The 25,042-nt window shown below is 45.9% G+C and overlaps 1 protein-coding gene across 12 annotated transcripts in view; it reads left to right on the plus strand.

Annotated features, from left to right (window-relative positions):
* The window catches only part of LOC125739825 (supervillin-like), a 65,329-nt gene extending 40,287 nt beyond the window's left edge, over window positions 1-25,042 (plus strand). For 5 of the 12 annotated variants that reach the window (XM_049010295.1, XM_049010291.1, XM_049010286.1 and 2 more), the window contains 26 exons: window positions 2,285-2,411; window positions 2,560-2,607; window positions 3,043-3,129; window positions 5,928-5,996; window positions 6,531-6,678; window positions 8,043-8,138; window positions 8,242-8,328; window positions 8,425-8,602; window positions 8,714-8,886; window positions 9,114-9,269; window positions 10,678-10,814; window positions 11,557-11,704; window positions 12,641-12,786; window positions 13,047-13,222; window positions 14,968-15,115; window positions 15,811-16,087; window positions 17,397-17,551; window positions 18,227-18,332; window positions 18,425-18,632; window positions 19,015-19,148; window positions 19,525-19,680; window positions 19,772-19,915; window positions 20,087-20,208; window positions 21,061-21,216; window positions 21,966-21,986; window positions 24,155-25,042. In XM_049010295.1, the coding sequence (XP_048866252.1) occupies window positions 2,285-2,411; window positions 2,560-2,607; window positions 3,043-3,129; window positions 5,928-5,996; window positions 6,531-6,678; window positions 8,043-8,138; window positions 8,242-8,328; window positions 8,425-8,602; window positions 8,714-8,886; window positions 9,114-9,269; window positions 10,678-10,814; window positions 11,557-11,704; window positions 12,641-12,786; window positions 13,047-13,222; window positions 14,968-15,115; window positions 15,811-16,087; window positions 17,397-17,551; window positions 18,227-18,332; window positions 18,425-18,632; window positions 19,015-19,148; window positions 19,525-19,680; window positions 19,772-19,915; window positions 20,087-20,208; window positions 21,061-21,216; window positions 21,966-21,986; window positions 24,155-24,241 (3,490 nt within the window). In that variant the 3' untranslated portion in view covers window positions 24,242-25,042. Of the gene's footprint in view, window positions 1-2,284; window positions 2,412-2,559; window positions 2,608-3,042; window positions 3,130-5,927; window positions 5,997-6,530; window positions 6,679-8,042; window positions 8,139-8,241; window positions 8,329-8,424; window positions 8,603-8,713; window positions 8,887-9,113; window positions 9,270-10,677; window positions 10,815-11,556; window positions 11,705-12,640; window positions 12,787-13,046; window positions 13,223-14,967; window positions 15,116-15,810; window positions 16,088-17,396; window positions 17,552-18,226; window positions 18,333-18,424; window positions 18,633-19,014; window positions 19,149-19,524; window positions 19,681-19,771; window positions 19,916-20,086; window positions 20,273-21,060; window positions 21,217-21,965; window positions 21,987-24,154 lie in introns of those variants that run through there. The other 7 variants (XM_049010298.1, XM_049010287.1, XM_049010288.1 and 4 more) reach the window with 6 other exon arrangements.

Here is a 25,042-nt window from a genome sequence, read left to right on the forward strand (position 1 = left end):
CATTGAAGATGCAATCGATTCTTTATTCTTATGTCATTTAATCGCACCGCCCCTTGTTCCCAGGGCCCCCCTTCCTGGGGTGGGGTGGGGGGGCTGATTGTGGTGACACGGGTACACAGGTCTCACCTTGGATCACATTGAGGAATGTAGGTTACTGTTGTCCAGGAGATGGGATTTATTTCTGGAAGCGCAGAATGCAGAGATTTGGCTCCGGGAGACTCTGTGGGTGCGTGTCAGGTGGAGGGGGGACTGGGTCGTGTGCCTGTCATCGGGGCATTTATACCGAAAGGCTGGGGCAGCTCTCAGGACCCCTAGAGGTTAAGTGACCCCTCCCTGTGACTGTCAATCTTGTGAGTGAAAGCGAGCCCTGTGTGATGTCAGTTTGGTTACAAGGGCCATAAAATCTGGCTAGTCAGGTGATACATGGCATCAGCTGGTTAGGAGGACAGTCTTACACACTCGGATTAAAAGCAAGAGCTGGGCGGCATTTCCTGTTGGTCAGTCAATGGGTGTCTGAGCGAGACGAGGACCAATTGAAACACCCGAGGCTTTCTTGGGCCGGTTGCTGTATCCTGAGGTTCGTCCCCTCGCTGAAGTTCTTAGTATTGCCAGGGCAGTGTTTGGCAGTTCACCCCCTACTGGACGTGCCGGTAAACTGCGCCACTGCAGATCTATGATAGAATGTGGGTCATTATATAAGCTTGTGTTCCGCATTCATTGGGCGCTGACCCAATCCATCCATCTCCACATGGGGCTGTCCCCATTACAGTAACAGAACTTTTCATTTTTCCTTAGGTTTATGGATAGCTAATCGCATTCGTTTGAAACAGGGGTGGCTCAGTGGGGTATATCCATGACCCCACACCCCTAATGATGTAGATTTATTCTCTTTAGTGTACATATTCTTCCCTTTATTCAGTTTCCCCTCATAGGGTAAACGCATGAGGTGCTGTGTGGCTTAGCAAGTTAGAATGCTGTGTCTTTGAATAGAAGGTTGCTGGTTCAAATTCTGTGCCCCATAGGGTGGTTTTGGACACCAGTTTGTCCAACGCTTCATTCCAAAATCAAGGACATTAATATGAATTCACTGTAATAGGCTCTACTCTTCTGGGAAGGCTTTCCATTAGACAGCAGAACATTGCTGGTGGGATTTGCAGCCACTAAGTTTGAGTTTTGGTGCTGGGTTATGAGATCTCGTTCTGTGAGCTTGTGTGGCCGACCACTTCGCAGCTGAACTCACCCAGAGACGTTTTCCACTTCGCGATCACCTCACATGCAGTTGACCAAGGCAAAGCAGTCCAGAAATTTGGTGAATTGATGTCACTTTGATGGTGCTCAGAGGACAGTCACTAAGGTCTCCTGTACAACTACCCATTCCGCTGCTGATTTGTGTTGTAGGAAGTTGTGTGACTGTGTGTTTAATCTTGGATTCCATTTACTTCGGGGGTCATAAGTCAGACCAAGGATTGACGTCACACCCGAGTTAACGGCGTTCCAGTACAGCAAGTCGAAAAGTCATTTTGTAATAACAAGGACCTGTTTCAAAAAGCAAGATTTCTTAGTTAGCCGGATTTAATTTACCCCAGTTTAAATGGCCTTTATCTTCATTCACGTACATATAGCACAAACTACCTTAAATCTGACAAGTTATCCGGCTAAGCAAGAAATCCTGCTTTGTGAAACAGGTCCCAGTTCTAACCAGGTTATCCAGTGTTAGCAATATCAGTGAATAACAACACATTACGCAGGTATTCTGTGCATAAAATCACTGCAGCAACATGTCCATGGATAGTGGTTGGACAGAACTGTGTGTACGACCAATTTAATGAGCCGCAAATAAGATGTAAGTGCTAATAAACAGCATAAAACTACAGCTTTAACTTCTGTTGATAAAGGGCGCAGCCATTTTGAAATCTGAGTTTGGGGTTGTGAAGATTCCTCTTCCTTTCCGATTAGGCACTTTAACTCCGGGGACGCTCCAGGTGTAATTTCCAACTAGGAACTCAGAATGAAATAAATTCGAGTTAAAATGGAAGGCAGCATTTTTATACACCTGTGTCAGACCCTGTACTGCAGTGTTTCCCAATCCGGTCCTTAGGGACCCACGGTCGATCCATGTTTTTGCTCCCTTCCAGCCCCGTAGCAGACAGCCCACATTTTTCGAGCTGGGAGCAAAATGTGGACTGTCTGCAGATCCCCGAAGACCGGATTGAGAAATCCTGCTTTACTGAATAAGCAGCCATGAAACATAGATGGCAAGAGTGGTTCCTTCTTCTGATCCTAGGGTGGCCTTGCTGAAGAAGAGCGGGGAGGAGGACTGGAGGAACAGGATTAACAAGAAGCAGGAGGCGATACAGGTGGCAGAGAGTGAGACACAGCTGTGGGAGCAGGAGCAGAGTCTCAAGAAAACGGTAAGCCCCTCCCACCAGGCCCGCCTTCTTAAGTAACAAATAGAAGCGGATTGATTTTGAGTGGCAGCCGTCAGGAACCAATGAATGTACACCTCATGGAGGATTGATTCGACATGGCTCCAACTTGCCACCTTGTTTTTGTTTGTAGGAGGAAGGGAGGGTGATTGATGACTTGGCAGTGTCTGATGAATTCTGGGTAAGCCCGACACGTACGCTAATGGCACTGGTCACCCAGGGGGGAGATCGTGACCCTGTGACACTTTTTTGCAGTCATGCCTCCGTGTTTCACCCTCATCCTCAGGCTGGGTTTGAAGTGGTGAAGCTCCTCTTCCCCTCGCGCTGGTCTTGACGCTTGAGCGTAGCGTGCGCCGGTCTATCCGCTCGCTCCGTTTGTGCGAGGGGTGTGTGTGCTCACATGACCCCTGGCAGTAGCAGCTGTCTTTACGAGGCTATTGCATTAACAAATAAAACAGCCGATCAATATAACAAACAATCAAAGCATGACCTTTTGATTGTGGTCTATTTGGTCCCAGTCTTCGTAGCATCTTCCAACACTGCCCCGGTCCTTTTGTAATTAGTTCCCTGTCTGTCCATCTATCCTATGGGGCTGTCTGTCTGGTCCTGCCCGTAGGATCCTGTCTTTTCCTGCACATACTCTCCTCCTCCTCCTCCTCTCCCTGCTGGGCAAATGAGCCAGCTCATTGATTCCCAGCCCCAGGTGAGCTCTTCCACGTACCTTCCCAGGGTGTTGCTTCAGCATCCTGCCTGCCTCCTACCCCTTGTTCCTTCAGCTTCTGTTCGCTTCATTGCCATAGCGCTTTTGGAATGTCAGAATCGCATTGGGAACTGATGCTTCTACGCAGTTGTGTGTGTGTGTGTGTGTGCGCGTGTGTGTGTGTGTGTGTGTGTGTGTGTGCTCGGGGTAGGTGACAGGGAATGAATTTTGCTGTCTTGCTGGGACAGCTACAAAAATATGCAAAAACCTAAAAAACATTCAAGAGACACATTTTTTCTTTCCAAATTCATCTGCTAATATTAAAATAGCCTCCTAAAAGTTGTTCTGTTCAATGCATTTTTACGTAATTCCAAGCACAGTTTCCACAACGCACAGAAATAGCATCATGGATAGAAATAACAGCAGCTCAGGTTGCACAGTACCGATATTCTCAGAGCAAAGACGATAGGGGAAAGGAAAAAACCTGTATAGTATTTGTAGGGAAAAAAATCTCTGGGAGTCCAAGGGTAGGATAAACTACAGTCATGTGAAAAAGAAAGTCAATTCTAAGGTTTTACGTTTCGAGACATAATTTAAAAAATCATCTGGTCCTTAGCGGGTCTTAAAAGTAGATGTGCAACAACACATAACATATTATTACTTATTTAACAAAAACTAAGCCAAAATGCAGAAGCAGTGTGTAAAAAAATTAAGCTCCAAGAGGGTAAGTAGCAGCCAGGTGCGGCTAATCAAACACAAATCTTATGAATCGTACACTTACCGTACTAATCATGCACTAGAATTGTAGATCTTGATTGTAGAACCAAAGGACCATTCTTTAGTTTGGCTGGCAAGCTCATCTGTGAGCCAGGAGGACTACAGCTGAAGACTTTACTGCCAGAAGCATTTTTATTTATTCAAGGAATCACTTAAGACCTTTATCTTGTTATCTGAGTCCAGGTTTTACATAGTAATTAGCAGTCTGATGAACAGCCCTGACCTTTCAGTGTTTTGTGAGGAGAAGAATTATGAGGTCATTCCTTAAATTAATGACAGGATAATAAAGAGACAGAAAGGCAGGACATGTTCACATTTACATGCTTCTGGTTGCAGATTTGGCTGCAGGACGTGTGTGATTCCTGCTGCCTGAAAGTAGGACTTAGCAGTGGTGTAATCTGCTACAGAGAGAAATGCACATATCTCTGTATCCTCACGGCAAGACCTTGTTTCATTCTTGCAGTATTTCAGAGATCAGAATCAGAACAGGACCGACTTACATTTACATGTTGTCCATTTAATCACTTTTTGTGTGATGTTGTGTTAACATCAGTTCCGGCAATGATAAATAGGTCTGATGTATAAAAATAAATGTGTTGGGGGCAGGGGCATCAGAAGCATTTTGAATGTGGGGGGGGGGGGGGGGCACACTGGCATAAAATTAATATTTTATGTTAAATGTGGGGGGGGGTCAAAACGAATAACACATCCCCCCTGATTTAATAGCAGCGACACCCATTGTTGGGGGTCACATGTTGGGGGGATACCGGCAGAGAGGGATAGAAGCATTTTACCAGGTTTGTTTTAAAAATGTATATAACAAAAAACCCCAGGATTCCTCTTTTGTCCAAATTAACTGATATGTGAGGATGGATATTATAACTGAAGAAAATTTGGTATCAGTGCGTATTTTGAGAAGGACTCACTAATAAAGATGGGCTGTTACTGTAACTGGGCCTTATCTGTTAACCACGGCAAGAATTCTGCAAGGCTTACGGAGACGGTTTGGGAAGTGTATCTTACCGGAGTTTACATCCCCTCTGTACACCATTGTTAATGGACCTTTAGATTCTAACACTTTCTTTGAGCTCTATAATGACGTCAATCTCATTCTCACTTAGACTGTTGGGGTCATATTTCATTAGCGCTTGGGTGATAGTTGCAGTGGAGACCGTACTGCTAGCAAAAGCGTCATATTAATGTCAAAGGACCTGGACTGGGAGAAGTATTGCACAGGAACTGCTTAATTACTGCAATTACAAATTTAAATATTCCTTAACTTTTGAGTCGCAAATGACAAGCCGCACGTTATCATCTGCAGACATTTGTTTGTCGTGCCTTCTTCTGGTTAGCGATGTGCCCGGAATCTAATCTTTGAGCTTTTAAACCCTAGGATTCTCATCTATTAGCTACAGGGACTGCAGTTAGTACATCTTAAAACCAAGTCAAAAGCAGACCCTTAATCTGAGCATTCGAGCCAGTCCTGGGCTAGCTGACTATCTATCATAGTGCTCTGTCCCAACAATACAGGAAGCATATTCTTTAGCAGAAACTGAGGCTTTATGAAACGCAAACCTATCAACAATCTTAGCAGGCTTGTCCTTATTGTATATACCAGGATGTCAGAGGTGGACCGTCAAAGTGTCCGTATGGGAATTCAAGTAATTTATTTTTACTTATAAGAAAAAGAGACATTGACTTTTTTTGAAAATCAGTTCCTTTGACGGCTCCTCTGTTCTCCGGTTCCTGGTATTTTGCTGGTCTGAGATTAGTGCTGGGTGATTACAGTAAAGCAAATCAGAAGCGCCCATGTAGATGTGTGAGCCCTGCCTGCCTGTTTGCGTGACTGATCCCCAGTCCCAGCTCACATAGACCCCTGCTTTCCGCTTCAGTCATTAGTGAGTCTTGGCTGGACCGCTTCTCCTCCCCACGCGGTTCCTCTCCTGCCTCCTATTCCTCACTTCTCGCCTCCTCTTCTTCTCTTGCCACCTGCTGCCTCCCACCCCCCACTTCCTTACCCAAAGGCCAGCCCCCCCAGTACCACAGAGCCTCCCACCAGACAGGTGGATCACCTTCACCCATGGAGACGGAAGGTGAATGTTCTGGCAGGCTTCCACCGTGACGGTGTGGGACCAAATGCAGCTTAGCCTCGCGGTCAGACGTGGTGCGGGCGTACCCTACAAAGCATGACAGGCCTGATGTGAATGCTTCGTTCTGGTTATCGGAGAACAAACATCAAGAGTCACATCAACATCCCGACAACATCCGAGATATGCGGCTTCTGCATTTAACCCCTTTCATTCTGCAATCCCTGCAGGCTGGTGGGACGTTAAGCATGTGGTGACCACTCCTCTTTAGCCGGCATTGGCTTGGTGAATTTAACATGCCTGTTACGACATCACTCTGAGCTGCCGCACGATTTACACCGAACAGCCCAAGATAATGCCTGTGTCTTTGGTTTTTCTAATTACACCGGTAGTGACATTCATTTCCAATTCATGCAGGCACATTAAGTCCATAAATTGAGCACTTCGAGAAGTGGTTGGCGCGGTTCATCTCAAAGGACGATGGCATTTCTGTATATGTTTTTTCCTCGCTCCACTTTCCCCCCCCCCCCCCCCCCCCAGCGCATCGGCGAGGAGAATGAAGCCGAGATGACTATCGAGGAGAGGAAACAGCTAATTAGCTCCAAGGAGGAGACATGGAAATCCACTGGCCAGGGGGCAGCCAACGACTCTTCTCAATTCACTGTGGCTGCGCGCATGGTCAAGAAAGGTCAGGGCATAACCCCGCCTACCTCCCTCGCCTCCTCCCTTCAATTTTACCCCTACCTTTACCCATTTCATTACCCTACTTACTCCCTTTCATACTCCACCCCTATCGTGCCCCTTCTACCCCTGATCTTGCCCCCACATCCCTTTAATCTGATCATGGATTGATCTCTGTGAGGGAACATTGAACCTCTGGCAAGGAAGTATTTCTCAATCACTTTTTCTTGGTAGTGCAATTCCCGGTCAAGTGTAATTTCCACTGATCTAAGCGACTGGCATCAAAACTGCCAGAATTAGGGGTTAAAACTAGGTATCCTGAGATTAGATGCCTTGATGCAGTTTGCATTGGCAACAAACAGTGATTGTTTACTGGCTCAAACCATTTTCTTTCTCACTCCTTGTGATGACAACTCTAGCCTAATGGTATGATCCATTCATCCTGTACCACTGACCTCCAGAGTCTATTGAAAAGCAGTGAAGGGGAAACCTTCAATTAAGGGGGAACCTTACAAAATAATGGTGGCTGGTCCTCATTGCATTCCTAGTATGTCCTTGTCTAGAAATTCACTTCTTTTGGTGTGTTGATTCAGGAATCATGGGGCTTTACATTCAGGGGTATTAACAGAAAAACTGATGCAATAAAATTAAAGATAAAATGGTTGAGTACTTTGATATTCTATGTATCCAAGGAATAGAGAGGAGTGTGAAGTTTCCCATTTATTGTAAGCATGACATAAGAGAGTAATAGAAGAAAAAGCTAAGCTGTGATAATTGAATCCAAAACCTACTGTGTCTCTCTGTTCTGGTTTAATGCCCAGAATTTAAGTAATTATTCAAGTAAGTGAATGTCCAGCTGTAACAAATGAACACTGTTCCATATTTTGTTGTAATGTTCAGAGTCACTTACATCACGCATCTCATCCATTGCTTAGCCAAAGTGAACCGTTTGACCCTATTACTATTATTTTATTTATTATTTTCTGTTTGGAGGAGTAGGCTGTTTGAAATGAAATTAAATTAAATGAAATGATGCTTTATTTGCCATTTGCAGAAATATGTGTGCAGGTATATTGGAATCCTTCAGTTTACACATATCCCATCTTAAGGGGCTTAATTCACCCCTTCCTAATAAACAGATTTAAATTTAAATTATGAAGCTGCCCCCCCCCCCCCCCCCCATATCAAATTCTCCCCTACGCCTGTTATCCAGCAAGTGCATCTTGTAAACTGGCCACAGATGTATAATACAAGATTATATAATTCAGTTGACAGAAAGTTATGTGACTCATCGGACGAACCTGACACAGGTCAGGTGATCTTGTCTTGACTGTGATCAGTGTCATGACTTAAGATCTCTGCTCCTTGCAGGATTAGCTGCGCCCGCCAGTCTCCTAACCCCGATAATCTCCCCCCTGGGTATCCATACGCGTGGCAACATGGCTGCCATCAGCAAACCCCAGGAAGGTTAGTCACGTGGCAGCTTTATGTCCTTGTTATCCTTTGAACTTGACTCTATATGATTCTGGTTCAGTTTCTTGGTTTCCAAAAGGGTTTCTCTCTCTTGCAGAAATTGAGGTGAGACCAGATATGAACCTGGAATCTGATCGAAAGCTTGACAAATTGGAATCCTTTCTTGGGCGGATAAACAGTAAAAGTAGGTGTCATAGCCCGTTAGGTGGTGATGCAATGGCTGTTCCCAGTGTTTTCCACTTTCTGACATGTCTAATGGCTCCCATTCCCTATGATTAAGTGGCAGGCCTCCAGGAGACAACTCTAACTGTAACGGAGAAGGCCGTCAAGGAGGTGATGAAGCTGGACGATGAGATCTTCTCTAAGTTCTACAAATGCATGACTGATTTTCCTCGAATGAGTGGCAGGATAGAGATCGATGAAGACTTCGACGCCATCTTTGGCACACATACGCCCAAGTAGGCTACGGTTTCTATAAACCCTCTCATTCGGTCCTCAGATTGACAGAGTGCTTATTTTGCCTTATGTCTACCTCTCCGTCTCCTTGGTTCTCCTGTCGCCTTCATCAGGCTAACATCTGCCATGGTGCAACACAAGCGGGAGGTCCGGCCACTGCGGAAGGTGCAGGCATCGCGCAACCCGCTGAAGATGCTAGCGGCACGTGAGGATATCCGGCAAGAGTATACAGAGCAGCGGCTCAATGTGGGCGTGCTGGAATCCAGGAGGATGAAGAGCGAGAAAAGTGAGCAGCCTCTTCTTATTTCATTTCCCTTTTATTGCTGCTCATGCTTAGAGTTTAGAACAATATTTTCCAATCCACCATCTGCCCATGTTTTTAGCCCCTCTTAGTCCCGGTAGGGAGCAAAAACATAGACTGTCTGCGGGTCGCTTATGACCGGATTGGGAAACACTGCTTCATAATCTTAGCCTACTCAACTATATGTCTGCGTGTACGTGTCTGTACCACAGTGTCAAAATCCTCCAGCTACTCCGAGGCAGCACTGGCGGGCCTGGCCAGCAAGGAGAGCTTCAGCAATATCAGCCTGCGCAGTGTCAGTATCTCCGAGCAGATGTCCAACAACAGTGCCGTGCCCTACAAGACGCTCATGCTCATGCAGGTCAAAGGTAGCCAAACTGATCTTTTTGTCCGTTTCATGTCCATGCTTAGCGGCCTGCTATCCTGAGAACGATTCAGGTCAAGTGTGCCCTAAAAGCAGGATGCAAGCTCTTTGTCCCAAAGTCCTTAACCACCATGCTATTCGCTGCTCTCACCTGCTCCGATCCCATAGAACACAATGGTCGACCGTTACAATTTAATCAGGACTTCCTATCGTCATCACATAGATGTAAGAAAGATGTCAATTCTGAGCCAATTTCCATGGTGAGGAGCTGTCTAGGGTTTATAAGAAAAACATTGCATAAGTCCTGCTCCTTAGGCGCAGTGACTTGCACAGACAGTGTCCGAACATCGACGTCAACGTTGGCCTAGATATGTGGAATTGAGGGCAGGCTAGGGGAAGCTTAAGAGACATATTTAGTGGTCCTTTGGCCACATATAAGGCATCTGCTGCAGTTGAGGTTTTGGTGGAGACTATTCTAGGGCTTTCACTTTATGACATTTTTCTGCTCCCCTTTCTCTTGGCTTTAGATCCCCTTATAGATACGCAGTAATGTTATATCTATGGTTCTTTGTTAGTAAGGGATGTTAACTGGATACCATAGATGCTGAAAAAAGAAACCACTATCATTTTCTTGGCTCGTTCTCCTTAACGAAGATATTTTAATTTATGAATAAAGAACTCCACGGCTCTACTGAGCAATCCATGTCTCTAGATAGAATATCTCAACTAGATAGGGTCACTAGATTCTGGAGTCCGGGAGAGCTACGTCAGCCTAACAAGGCTCGGTGTGACTAGCACTTGGAAGCATGTCCTTTGAGTTGTGTTAACAGATCTTGGTCATTTGTCAGTAGAGCAGGGTCTCCAACTCCAGTCCTAGAGAGCTCCTGTCCAGTAGGTGTTCTATCTACCTGGCTTCTGATGAGCCACACCTTTATCAAGTAAATACCAGGAACAGGTGTGGCTCATCAGAAGCCAGGCAGAATAAATCCTCTTGGATAGTAACTATTCAGAATTGTATTTGGAGACTCTGTTCTAGATTCACTAGATAGAGTTTCTCAACCCAACCCTCCGGGACCCCCAGACATTTTTGCTTCCTCCCACAGGTGTTCATGATCATTTGCATTCTTGATTGTTTGGTTCATGTGTGTTCAGGTCCTGATATTTGACAAAGATTGTATTTAATTGCCTTTTATGTCAGTCATGCAGAGAGCATGAGGCAGAGAAATGTAGCCATCTTTGTTGTTTGCCAAAACCTTTAAGCAGAATGACTTAACAAGCTTACAGTTTTGTATTTCGCCCACTTTTAGAACTGGATACCATAAAGGTTGTCCTCAAAGTCCCGGGTGCCCTACTGAGGTCTGTCCTTCTCTTGACGAACGGAAACCCGACCGGACTCTGTTCTCTGTGTCCAGGCCGGAGGCACGTGCAGACGCGGCTGGTGGAGCCAAGGTCCTCCTCTCTGAACAGCGGCGACTGCTTCTTGCTAGTGACACCCCAGCACTGCTTCCTGTGGATCGGAGAATTCGCCAACGTCATCGAGAAGGCCAAGGTGAGTCAGGAGCCGGAACCGGCTCGCGACGAGACAACGGGAGGTCGCCTGCCTCACCCTTTGATACTAATGCGATTTTACGCATGGATGCTCGTGCTAATTGCGCTCCCTGGTCTGCATTGCTGGAGCACAGGTCAATATAAATGCTGAACTTTCCAGACGGCCAGATGCTGATTCCATCCAGCGGTTTTAAGTTGCATATTGGAAAAAGCAGAAAATCACCTCCATCTGTCTTTCTGATCTAGATTTCTTAGTGAGTTTTTTTTTTTTTGTGAAGGATTGTTCTTAGCGTTAGTGGTGGCGTCTTGCATTTACAGAGGTTGCAGAACACCTTGCATGTTGCTCTCGACCTTTATTTCTTCTGCATTTTGACTAACGATTGCTTGTTGATCAGAGCAGGATTGTGACATCTCTCACCAGCAGCAGGTGTTCCTCTTGCAGCAGGAGTACCACAAATACTTCCCTGTGAAATATTTTATAATTTTATCTATAAAAATACACGTATGACTTCCTGTAAAAAAGTCACAGGACACCTCAACATAACTGGGCATAAAGGGTAAAAAATAGGGTACTATTAACTTTATTATGAGCCTTTAGCAGTAAGGCACAATGCCCCGAATCACTTTGAAGGTTATTTCAGCACATGTCGTTTCTCATGGCGTTTAGTGCATGTGCTATATGCTGGAGCAGTATTTCTGCATTTTTAATCTTTGCCCTTTTTTAAAAAAATATTGCTCATCAGGCTGCTGAACTGGCCATGTTCATCCAGACTAAGCATGACCTGGGCTGCCGAGCAGACCAAGTGCAGACCATCGAGGAGAACGCTGAGAGCCAGGCTCATGTGCTCAACGAGTTCTGGAACATTCTCGGGGGACAGGACAGTTACCAACGTAAGGGGGACCCTGATTCACAGTGGTGTGTGCGTGTGTATGTGTGAGTTTGTGTTTCTGTACATATTTTCATCAGGATTATTGTATTTTTATATTTAGGGAAATATTCACACAAGACCAAAGATCACTTTTCAGTCTGTTCTACTAATTTTATTAGTTTTGGGGTTGATTGACTAAAAGTTGAAATCTCTACAAAGAATACATATAAAATAAAGAGTGTTTCTGTGTCTGCCTTTCACCCTGTCTGTCTCCCTGTGTGTCTGCCTGTGTCTTTCTGTGTGCATTTGGTCGTGTCTGTGTCTTTCTGTGTGCGTTTGGTCGTGTCTGTGTCTTTCTGTGGGCGTTTGGTCATGTCTGTGTCTTTCTGTGTGCGTTTGGTCGTGTCTGTGTCTTTCTGTGTGCATTTGGCTGTGGCCTTCCCTTTCTCTGTGTGTGCCTATCTGTGCGTTTGACAGTGTCTGTCTCATTCTATGCATGTTTAGCCGTGTCTGTCTATTTGTGCATCTATCTGTGTCCCTCTGTATCTGTGTCATGGTGATTTGCTGCAGTCATTTCTTATTGTCGTCTTCTGGGAGTTTCTGTCCCAAGAGAAGCATGCAATTCTTGCTTTTATAAACGGCTTTTTGGAGGAGCCTGACTGTTAACGATTAAAATGACCTTCTTACAAGAAAGTAGAGAGGCAGCACATCATTACACGTAACCAGGGGTGCTGTAATGCATGGGCTTACTTGGTCTGAAGCCCAGAAGTCTCTGCTAAAAGTGTCCTTAAAGCTTAACCTTTCCCCCGCAGTGGACAACTTTTACCACCCACCCCACCCCCCACCCATGTCCCGGTCGACAACTGCACTATCGTAGAAAATAATAGGGAGGTATCTGACCATGGTAATGTGCCTCTGGGTGTAACGACTCTGTCTGCTGCATTTACACCCACTGAAGCGACTGGACCCCCTGAGGAAGACGAGCTATACGAAAGCGCCATAGTGGAGACCAACTGCACATATCGCTTGGTGGACGACAAGCTGGTCCCTGATGATGACTTCTGGGGAAAGGCTCCGAAATACTCTCTGCTGGACTCCAAAGAGGTCAGTCACTCGAGCATTTCCCAGCATATCTGAAACGTACAGTACGTCCTTATTTTTCCATTCATGCAAGGCTGCCTTTGTTAGTTCTGTTATTCCTGTATTATGTATCTGTATTTTAACTGCATATCTAGTTAAAGGCATCTATGATGTATTTAGGCGAACCTTTAATGGAAATCAATTCAGGAATGTAGCTAAAAGACAAACATATGTATCCCAGAATGTCCCTCTGTGATTTACGGCTGACCTCTCTGTCCTCGCAGGTTCTGGTGTTTGACTTCGGCAGCGAGGTCTACGTGTGGCACGGAAAGGAGGTGACGCTAGCGCAGAGGAAGGTGGCCTTCCAGCTGGCCAAGCACCTGTGGAACGGCACCTTCGACTACACCAACTGTGACATCAACCCTCTGGACCCAAGCGGCTGCAATGCGCTCATACCCAGGCAAGATCTGGCCTCCCTGGGGTCCTTCAGCGCCCCCCCCCCACCCCCACTGCCCGTATTCTTGTTAGCTGTAGCTCGGCATGTAGAGATATACAATATTGTGCTAATGATGATAAGGTCATGGGTTCAAATCCCCAGCAGCATGAATAGATTATAACTCTTTTACTGTTAGTTATTTTGAATAAAAGCGTCAAATAAAATAAAAAAAAAACCCACATGAGATTAGAGTAGATTGGCTTTATTGTGGATTGCAGACTGCAGTCAACACGACCTATATATATATAAGCTGTTTTAAAAAGACAACACAACAACAGCATAAATAGGTACAGCATCCAATTACAAATCAGTGTGACACACTAAAAATCGATTAGTCCTGTTGAAAAGTATTTAGCCAAAAACCTACAGCATCTTTAGAAACCCATCAGCTGTCGGAACAAATGATCTCAAGTATCGGTTTGATTTCACGCCCCTTTATACATGCTGTGTGTGGATAAGCTCTACACAGTCTTAATGATACTTAAGCTTTTATTGATGTAAAGACCGGAATGAAGACAAACCATGATACCACGCCATTCTGTGAGTTTTTGCATTTGCATTTAATAACATCATGTACGCCAGAGGTCTCAAACTTACGTAACCTGGGAGCTACTGGCTAGGCAGTCTTCATCTCAAGTGGGCCACTTGAGTTATTTCTAACCTCAAAACAAACGGGAGAGAATAAAAAACAATGTATGTCAATATCGTCAATAATCCGCTTATCATTTTTAGGAAAAGTATTTTCTAAAACAACTTCGAATGCCTTGACTTAATAAGTATGCACGCCCTTTAAGTCATACTTTGTTGAAGCACCTTTTGCTTTGATTAATGCAATAAATGTATTTGGATATGTCTCCGTAATATATTTTATAGGCCAGAGGGTTTGACTGGGCCATTCGAAGCCATTGAACTTTCTGTTTCAGCCAGTCTTTAGTTGGGTTTGTGGAAGTAAAAACCTAGACGTGCTTCCCTTTCTCTAAGCTCATCTTGGCACTAGGCATGAAGTAAATTTCCCTGACATGAAGAGTAAGATAAAATTGATTTTATTAAGGCAGGGCGCCCTGTAGTTGACAGCAAAGAAATATCCCCGTTCTAAAGAAGTGAACCCGAAAATTGTCAGGTATTATATATTTCTGCAGCTCCCCTTAAAAAGGCAATCTCCTACCCCATTGGTTAAGACAAGGGCTCTTGTCTACATGCAGAGCACGTGATGACCTCAAGGGTGCGTAGACATATGATATCTACCATAGGTTCACTGAAGACTAGATGACCTGCACTGCCTGTCTCACCCATATTACACAACACGTTGCACCTCCAGCCTGGACCAGCCTGTGGTCACACCACATAATATTTAAAGAGTGTGGCCTTTTACACAGATCCAACCTGATAAACCATGGATTTTTTGTTTTATTAAAAAATGTGAAAATATTTACTATCCCGCAAACCCAAACTGCTGTAGCCTTAGTCTGGAAGCCAGCTCTCTTCCAGATTCTCGTTCCCACCTGTCCGGATGTTTCGCGCTTGACGTAAAGCTGTTGGTATGCATAAACACAGGCGAGTGTGTAGCAAACATCCCAACTCTGAACCGTAGACCAATCGCAATGCCTCGAACCAAACAAGGCCCTTCTCCAGACAGAACCCCTGGAAGAGCTCGTGAGGAGCTCTCGCCTGGTCAGGAGGCCTGATGTTTTGTGTGTTCCGTCACGTAGGAAAGGCCAGGGGCGGCCTGACTGGGCGGTCTTTGGCCGGCTCACGGAGCACAACGAAACCATCCTGTTCAAGGAGAAGTTCCTGGACTGGAAGGAATCTAAGAAACCAGCACAGCAGAACGACAATGAGCAAGTCAGCGAGCAGAAGGTACGGCATTTTTGTGTGACGCCTGAGCACTTTGTCTTTTACACCTCTTTATGAGCCAAACACAAACACATCCATCACCCGTTCCTAGTTTTACAGACAATGTGTCCTTTTATATCCTGAGTTAATTTCCCATATGTCTCTGTGTGCTTTTTCCATTGGTATGTCCAAAATAGCATGTGCATAAACTCCCTTAAGCATTTTTGCCTGGTTACGAACCCCGGTAAAACAGCAGGCCCCCTCCTTGGGCCAAAACTGACAACTTTCACATCCAAGTCTGTGACCCAATGATGCCCCGTTAATCCTATGACACAACACCCACAATCCCTTGGGGCTGACGTTTCATGTCCCAGGTGTTCTCAGGTATACATGCCCTGTTTTCCCTCAGTTTTAAATGTTGCAGGCTGCAAAATGGAGTTAATTTCATGGAGCATTCTGTCAACAAAACAAAAGTCCGTGTTTGTGTCTGTGGGTGAGGTGTAGGCATCTCAGGGGCCATGCACGGCTTGATGATATCTGCTAATTCCTTGGCATGATGACAACCGCAGTGTCACGGAAACGTCTAAACGTGCTGGATGCCGTCCAGTTTGCTTCACGACCACAGCAGGGATGCCAATTTCGAGCACCAGGTGTAATGCAGCATGCGTGCGTGCGTGTTTTATACCCTGCCTGTGCTCCTCGTCTTTCTGCCGTCCTAGGAGCAGCGGGGCTACACGTGCCAGCCGTACAACGCATCACTGATGCTGCCCGTGCTGCAGACACCGGTCAGCATGATGCTGGAGGGCGTGGACGTGGGCAGGGGCTACGGCCTGCTGGAGGGTGACGACCACCGGCGCTTCGAGATCAGCACGCTGGGCGTGGATGTCTGGCACATCCTGGAGTTCGACTACAGCCGGCTGCCCCGACAGAGCATCGGCCAGTTCCACGAGGGCGACGCGTACGTGGTCAAGTGGCGGTACATGGTGAGCGCAGCAGGTCAGTGCCACCCCTCGTCTACCACTCCGCTGCCCCATCTCCTGTAGCTCCGCCTACTACTTCACAACCCCCGCCAATGACAGTCTAGCCCCACCCTCTTCTAACTCACATGCTAACCTCCTTCACCCCATCACATCTCCATCATGGCAGCTCTGCCATTAATTATGGATAATAAGGTTTTACTTTTATCCTGAAGGGCCGATGAATCGTTTTGTGTGTCCTGAGGATGCTGTGTTTTAAGAAATTGGTACTACACTGGGGGTGATGCCCTCGTTTTAGAAGAAGATAATTGTGCAAGCAAAAGGGAGATTAGAGATAGAAATAATGTGATTAGCACATCATTGCATGAACATCACCTTTTGTCAGGTTTATATCTTTTTTTAAGTGATAACCCTGTTTTAATAACCAGATGTCCAGTTTGTGAGTGCTGACAGTTCAGTGTTGGGGATGGTAACTGCAGCAGAGGCAGGAACAGAGTTACACGCTTCCTCCTGTGATGTGTGGCTTTAGTTCAGGCAGAAGCAGAGTTGCACACTTCCATGTATGATGTGTGTCTGCAGTACAGGCAGTGACACACTTCCTGGTGAAATGTAGTCTGCAGTAGAGGCAGTGACACACTTCCTGGTGAAATGTAGTCTGCAGTAGAGGCAGTGACACACTTCCTGGTGAAATGTAGTCTGCAGGCAGTGACACATTTCCTGGCAGGATGTGTGTCTGCATTAGAGGCAGGAGCCAAGTGACAGGCTTCCTGGTGAAATGTAGTCTTCAGTAGAGGCAGTGACATGTTTCCTGGTGAAATGTAGTCTGCAGTACAGACAGTCACACACTGCCTGTCGGGATGTGTGTCTGAAGTAGAGGCAGGAGCAGAGAGACACGCTTCCTGCGAGATGTGTGTCCGAAGTAAAGGCAGTGACACATTTCCTGGCATGATGTGGGTCTGCAGTAGAGGCAGGAGCAGAGAGACACGTTTCCTGGCGAGATGTGTGTCCGCAGTAGAGGCAGTGACACATTTCCTGGCGTGATGTGGGTCTGCAGTAGAGGCAGGAGCAGAGAGACACGCTTCCTGCGAGATGTGTGTCCGAAGTAGAGGCAGTGACACATTTCCTGGCATCATGTGGGTCTGCAGTAGAGGCAGGAGCAGAGAGACATGCTTCCTGGCGAGATGTGTGTCCGCAGTAGAGGCAGTGACACATTTCCTGGCGTGATGTGGGTCTGCAGTAGAGGCAGGAGCAGAGAGACACGCTTCCTGCGAGATGTGTGTCCGCAGTAGAGGCAGTGACACATTTCCTGGCGTGATGTGTGTCTGCAGTGGGCAGGAGGCAGAACCCCGAGCAGATCCGTGTGGGTGGGACTGGCAAGGAGAAGTGCTGCTACTTCTTCTGGCAGGGTCGGCACTCCACGGTGAGCGAGAAGGGCACATCGGCTCTGATGACTGTGGAGCTGGACCAGGAGCGCGGCGCCCAGGTAAGCTGCCCCCCCCCTCCCCCCCCGACTTCTCACCCCAGTGGTTCCTAATCTCAGGTCCATAACCAGGATTCCACCAGGCCGGAACATTGAGGGTGTGGCGGAGGGGTTGGCCAGTTTCCAAAAATAAATCATCTTCAAGCCACAGCGTTTTAAAAGACCCCCCATGAAATCTGAAAAAAAGGAAAACGGCTAAACTTATTAAATCTTCCCCTCCCACCCCTCTCTCCCCTTTACTGAAGTTTTACTGGTGCGTGAACTTTTAAACCATAAACAAATCCATGGTCATTAAAATGTTGGGAACCTCTATTTTAAACAAAAATGAGTGGTGTAACTGTGCAGTCTGTGTTGTGTTGACTCATACCACATAATTAACAGGAGCATATTCGAGGGAATCTGGCATTATTTTAGTGTGGCCATATGCGTCTGTGGGTGCGCATATACCTTTGTTATTATGATCGTTCATCATTTCATTTACTGTTTTTCAAAATGTATATATACTTTTTTTTTGCTATTTATTATAAAATCTTAATGGTGTTTCATAATAGGCAGTTTTAACCCAGTAGGTAATTTTATTCATTCAAGCCAGATATTTATATAGAGAAATTCATGAGAGAACCAACAACCTCCCGGCGACAGGTGAGGTTACCTCCGTGGCTGTGTGTCCCTCTACAGGTGCAGGTGCAGCAGGGGAAGGAGCTGCCGTGCTTCCTGCAGTGCTTCAGCGGCGGGATGATTGTGCACTCGGGGAAGAGGGAGGAGGAGGAGGAGAACACGCAGAGTAAGCACCGGCGCCGCCTGTGAGCGTGACGCGCTTGCGTGTGTGTGCATGTCTGCACATGCGTCTAATCACCACCCTCCATGCGAGTCCAGGTGAGTGGCGCCTGTACTGCGTCCGCGGCGAGGTGCCGGTGGAGGGCCATCTGCTGGAGGTGCCCTGCCACTGCAGCAGCCTCCGCTCCCGGGCTTCTATGATCCTCCTCAGCGTCAACCAGGCAGTCATCTACCTGTGGCACGGCTGCAAGGCCCAGCCACACACGCGCCAAGTAGGCCGGACGGCGGCCAATCGGATCAAAGAGCAGTGAGTCTGGGCCAATGGGGAGGCTTCTGGGCGGGGTTCTCGGGATATGTGCGTCGCAGTGCGTTTGATTCGTAACAAAGGAAGCCGGTATGTTTCTTGGAGGTTCTCAGTTCTCCTGGCTTTACATTCTGGTTTGCACTAAGAAAGAAGATTCATACTGATTCCACTCTCTCACTGGGCATCTTACCACATAATCAGTGTTGATGACATGGAAGTGGTGGTAGGCCTTCTTAAATGGAGAGCGTTGCTGTCTAAGTCTTAAGTTAAGTAAACCTTATAGAAGCTGTACTTAGTGTCCTCCTGGAGGACCAGAAGGTCTGAAACCTGCACCGCAATAGTGACCCTCACCGGTAACCGCAGCTCGTGACCTCCGTCTGCACAGGTGCCCCCTGGAGGCGGGCCTGCACAGCAGCAGCAAAGTGACCATTCACGAGTGCGACGAGGGGGCGGAGCCCACGGGATTCTGGGAGGCGGTGGGAAGGAGGGATAGGAAGGCCTACGACTGCATGCTGCAAGGTAACCTGGGTGCTGTGGTATGTACTGGCTTTCCAGGGGTACAGGTCCTTGAGTCCAGATTGAGTCCCGTCGAACACAAACACATATCAGTGAATTTATTGTTCTCAAAATTAAGTGAACAGTTCTTTCATCTGGCAACTCCATACTGGATAGGCCAGGTAAAGTTAGATTATCACTGTATTGTGATTTGTCCTACACTTACATAATACTGATGAATCATCACAATCCATTCTTAAATGTGCGAAATAATGTGATCACTGCCATCTAGTGGTCACAATTAATTAACAGGTAGCATTTATGTCTCTATTGTATATATGACACATACAAGCAGTGACACTGCATAAGCAATAGTAACCGGTTTCATTTCTGGTCCCAGATCCTGGGAAGTTCAACTTCACTCCACGGCTCTTCCAGTTGACCAGCTCGTCGGGGGAGTTTCTGGCAGAGGAGTTCTTCTACCCCTCCAGGGTGGCTGAGCTGGTCAGCTCGCTGCCCTTCCTGCAAGAGGACCTGTATGCCGCCTCCCAGCCAGGTGCCCCATCTCCCCCTGCTCCTGTCTGCAACAGACGCACAATGTGATGTCACTTCCTGTTCTGACCATACATGCCGTTTCTGTGACGCAGCCCTCTTCCTGGTGGACAACTTCCACGAGGTGTACTTGTGGCAGGGCTGGTGGCCCCAGGACTGCGAGAACACAGGCTCCGCCCGCATCCGGTGGGACGCAGACAGAAAGTGCGCCATGGAAACGGTGCTGCAGTACTGCAAAGGTCTGCTGTGGTCTGGTTTCACCAATTGAAGCCTGGACTTTGTTTCTTTTACCAGAAAGCTGAAGGCCTCTTAAAGGGATTAGATTGTATCAATGGGGTGGCTTCCTGGTTTGGTTTGTGAGGATGGGATTCTGCACACGTGTCATCAGCAAAAAATCTCCCCCTCAACAGAGAAGAATGAGAAGAAGCCGCAGAAGTCGTACCTGATCCACGCTGGCCTGGAGCCCCTCACCTTTACCAACATGTTCCCCAGTTGGGAGCATCGGGAGGACATCGCTGAGATCACAGAGCGGGTGAGCTCTCTCTGGCGCCCCCTGGCTGCCACTGGCCCCCTCTCTTCATCAGGCAGCCGCACAGGCAAGCCAGCACTGCACGTATTCAAGGTGCATGTGTTTCTATATGATGTTTAATTTACCATTTCCACAAGTACTGGTACATTGGAATTCTTTAGTTTTCACATATCCCCTACACACACAAACACAGACTGCATCTGAAACCCACCTTCCACTTAAATTAGCAAAAAATACACATCTTCAAAGGACACTTAGTGTGATTCCTCAGTGCACGTGTACAAAACTGCGCACATCTTCCGGACACTTCGAACTTTACTGATGAATGTCCTGCATGACAAGTACCGAACAAACCTCAAAAGTCACGTCTAGGATTGTGGGATTGAAAAGTATACAGTGTTCGCACACTTTGTATTTTGACTGGATGTAGGGAGCCATCTGGGATCTTTTTGTTCACTAAGCAATGGACGCTATCACTTTTAGACACTGTAATATTTTGGTGCACTACTTAGTGTGAAAGTGCACGACTTCTGATGCAAGCAGACATACAGTCGAGAATAAAGCTTGGGGTCAAAGCACAGGGTCAGCAATTTATTTGGTATTTGTGGGGGGGGGGGGGTAGACACATGACTACTGTGCCAAGGATGGGATTCAAACTGATGACCTTCCGATCACAGGCAGAGAAGCTTAAACCCCTGAGCCACACACCCCCACCATGAAAGCTTAAATTGGGAGACCATTTTAATGACGTGTTTGAAAAATGGCTTCCTGGGAATCGATGCCATGAGATATATACATGTGTATGACTCACCCACCAACCTCCTGTTCACCACCTATACCCTCACCATGCTCCAGGAAGCTGAGGTATGCAACCAGATCATCCTAGTCGAGGAGGTGCTGGCACGGTTGTCCAAGAGTTGCTACCCGCTGGAGGAACTCTTGGCACGACCCCTTCCAGAGGGGGTGGACCCACTGCGCTTGGAGATCTACCTGTCAGATGAGGACTTTGAGGTGAGGATGCACCCCCTCCCTCTCTATGAGGAGGAACATGTTTTGTTTTTTAGATTAAAAACTCAGGGTGGAAATAAAATCTGACTTTCCCACTGTGATGTACTAGTCTGTATTTGGGTTAGTCAGTGGCAGCCTTGCTATATATGAATTCTTTGAGAAGCTCTTAAATCCGTCTATCTAAATCTATCTAAAATTCCCTTCCAAGTTTGCATCACATCCAAGAATGAGAAAGGGCGAGCATTAAACAACCCAATCCCCCCCCCCCCCCCCAAAAAAAAAAAAATAAAAAATTACGAAAGAAGACTTAAGGGTATTAGTTAATAGCTATTGAAGATTTCAGGCTCATATTACTGTAGCAACTAGGGGTGTACTTTCTAAATATGTGTCCTCCAGCTTAATTACGCATCTGACTGGAGCAGATATTAGTAACTGCCCAGGGCAGTAGTGACTTTAAAGGCTAGTCAGAGCAGAGCTTGATCATGCACCTTTACCATGTTCATGACGACTCCTAGTGTTTCCTGGGTGACCACTTCCTGTTGACACCCAGCTCTTCCGTGTCTTGATTCCCCAAAGCCAACGAGGGCCAAAGGGGAGATAAATCCACCCTCAGTACGACTGAGTGAGCGGGCTTGGGAGGGGGCTGACTTTACAAAGGGCTCTTTATGACATTGCTCTCCTTTGGTCACCAAAAATGCTGTTTTGTGTTCTGAGCGCTGAGACGTGGTTTAACTCTAAGCTCCGCCTTCCAGGATATAGGGGCTCCTGAACGGGTGAGTCCCATTCCAGCATTGCCAGGCCCCCTTGCCTCTCTGCCGCCCCCCTCCCCCCTGACACCCCCTGCTTATGTCCCCACCCTAATGCACAGGCTTCCCTAATGCACATGGCCCTCTGATGTTCTGCGTGCAGCTATGACTCTCACTCCCTGTCACTACATGGACTCTCACAAGGGATCTTTACGCCAATGTGGTTTTTTTTTTTTGGTTTATGTTTAACTTTAATTCACATTTATTCTTTCACTATCAGCACAAGCATGATAATGTTCGGTTTTTTTTTCCCCCATTTGTGACCATTTAACTTAAAATGCATAATACAGCGAAGTATGTGTTCTGTTTATTTAATCACATTTGTTGTTCGTCCATCTTCCAAATTACTCACCCATTACAGAGAGACGGTGAGTTTGAAGAACAGGACACAAGGCAGGATACACCCTGGATGGAATGTCTCTCCATCACAGGGCACACACACACACACACCACATGTTCGTAATTATATCTTTGTGGGGACTCTCCATTCATTTCTATGGGGAGAAATCTAATCGCAACATGATGACCTTAACCCCTACCCAGCCCTAACCTTAACCATAAGTAACCAAACAAAATACTTTTTTTATTGCATTCACAGATATTTGTGGGGACCCAGAAAATGGGCACACATAATCAAAATAAGAGGATTTTATTATATTGTGGGAGACATTTGGTCCCCAAAATGTAACATAAACATAACCCACACAAACACATGCACACACACAATGGACAATTTAGAGACACCTGTTCACCTAATAACATTTCTTGGTCTGCAAGAAAAAACCAATGTACCTCTTTGCAGGCTTTAGAGGTTTGAAGTTACAGTGCTACCCACTGTGTCACTTAATATATTTAATTTTTGTATATATGTCTGTATTTATTTGCTTCATATTTATTAGATGCTCTGCAGGATCTATCTGCCTTTATACTGGTAATTTAACCTCATCTCCATGTCAGCAGTGGATAAATACTCGTACTGAAGTTAACAGCAGACTCTTGCTTGATACTGGAATCCTGATAACCACTGAAGTATATTTGTGTTTTTAAATATGGCATCTCTGTACAGGCATTTCTGTGTACAGTAAAACCTTGGATTGCAAGCATAATTCGTTCCGGAAACATGCTCGTAATCCAAAGCACTCATATATCAAAGCGAATTTTCCCATTAGAAATAATGGAAACTCAGATGATTCATTCCACAAACCAAAAATATTAATGTAAAAATGATTAATACAAAATAGAAAGTAAAAATACATAAAACAAATTAACCTGCACTTTACCTTTGAAAAGAATCATGGATAGTGTGAGGGAGACGAAAGAGAGGAGAAGAGGAGGGTTATTTTGTAGAGCAACGTTCACTATAACTAACGGAATCACTGCTATCTGTTGGCTCACTGGAATCTTTTACTTTTTCAGCGAGTTTAACAAGGAACGTATCCAATGACAGCTGCTTTTGCCTCCTTTTCGATTTCATGGAAATGTGACATTGCATTGTCGTTAAACAGATTCATCGCTCGCACTGCTGCACCCTTATTAGGTGGTGCTTTTCTACAAAATTTTGACTATACGAGTGATTACATGACGCTAGGCAGACAAAGCATATACATAATAATCGTATTGCAAGACCTTGCTCATTTATCAAGTCAAAATTTATTAAAAACCAAATTACTCACAATCCGAGATTTGACCAGGTTTTGGGTGTGCTGCGGTACCAACACAAAATATATTTGAAAGCAGGTGATTCGAAATACTACTTTGATCATTCAAACCTGTTGAATCACTTGAATATACATAAAAGTTAGGCGCCCATTTAGTGCAACATGCAGATTCAGGTGAGTCTAGGACTGGCACCTAGTCAATGTCAGGGGGGAAACTATGAGCTACTTCTAGTTTTACAAGCTACTTGAAAACCAAATGACTTATAGGAGACTGACCAGTCAGCACTCAGCAAGAACTCAGTGCTAAAGTGAAATGAAGGTCTTTTAAAGTGAAATGGTACTTTACAAACCGTATCCTAGCTGGAAGTGTCCTACCTGACATCGATTATCCGGTCACCCTCTCTGATGACTCCGATGTTGGCTCCTCTGGACTTCTGCTGCTAAGGCTGTGATTAACTGAAGCGCTTATTTTGGCAGAGAGCTCTGGGGATGAGCCGAGATGAATTTGAAGGATTGCCTGGATGGAAGCAAGTGAACGTGAAGAAGACCAAGGGTCTGTTTTAGAGAGAATGCAGTCTGCGGTGGTCAGGGTGCAGTCGAAGAGGGGAGGAGCTCACCAGCCGGCCGCTGGCGTCGATCCAACCTCCCACCGGAAGGCACGAAGGGAATCGCAAGTGCTGAATGGGCATGGAACAGAATCGGTCAAACCTCCAGGAAGCAGTTGGAGACATGGGCATCTGTTCCCCGGGGGCTTTTTTGGGTGTTCTTCTTTTTCAATTTTATGTCTTTGTAGAAGGGTTCCCAGTGTTTTAGAGACGCTTTTTTCCAGGGGCTGTCAAGAAGCTGCTTTTAAAACATGCACATGTCCTTTTCACTGACCAGTACCATCTACCATATACCCCCGAGTAACAAACAAACCAGTCACGTACAGCCTGTCTATCCAAAGCATTTTCTTTTGTGTGTTTGTGCAATATATAAATAATTTGTATTTATGTAAACACCTAATAATGAAGGAAAAAACAGATGTGTTCATACTGAGGGGTCATATGTTGTGTCATATGTTGATAGGAATGTTAATTTTCTGTTGACTCTTAAATGGAAGCAATGGAGAAAAAAAATATATTCATGCCAAGGATTTACTTTTTTTTATTTTGCATTCTGACGTGTCTGTGACCCTCTGCTTACAGGTGCTAAGATCCAATTTGTAATTTAAAGGCATGGAATTAAAATTTCCTTGTGCGTTTAAACCATGTATAGTGCCTTGCTTTTGTGTACAGTTTATATACAGAAGGATTTTAGTCTGCGTTTCAGAAGAACCTCTTTGTGATATAAAGGAAATGAGACAAAATAAAATCTTTAAATCCC

This window comes from Brienomyrus brachyistius, chromosome 4 (assembly GCF_023856365.1).
Source record: "Brienomyrus brachyistius isolate T26 chromosome 4, BBRACH_0.4, whole genome shotgun sequence".
NCBI classification, from domain to species: Eukaryota; Metazoa; Chordata; class Actinopteri; order Osteoglossiformes; family Mormyridae; genus Brienomyrus; species Brienomyrus brachyistius.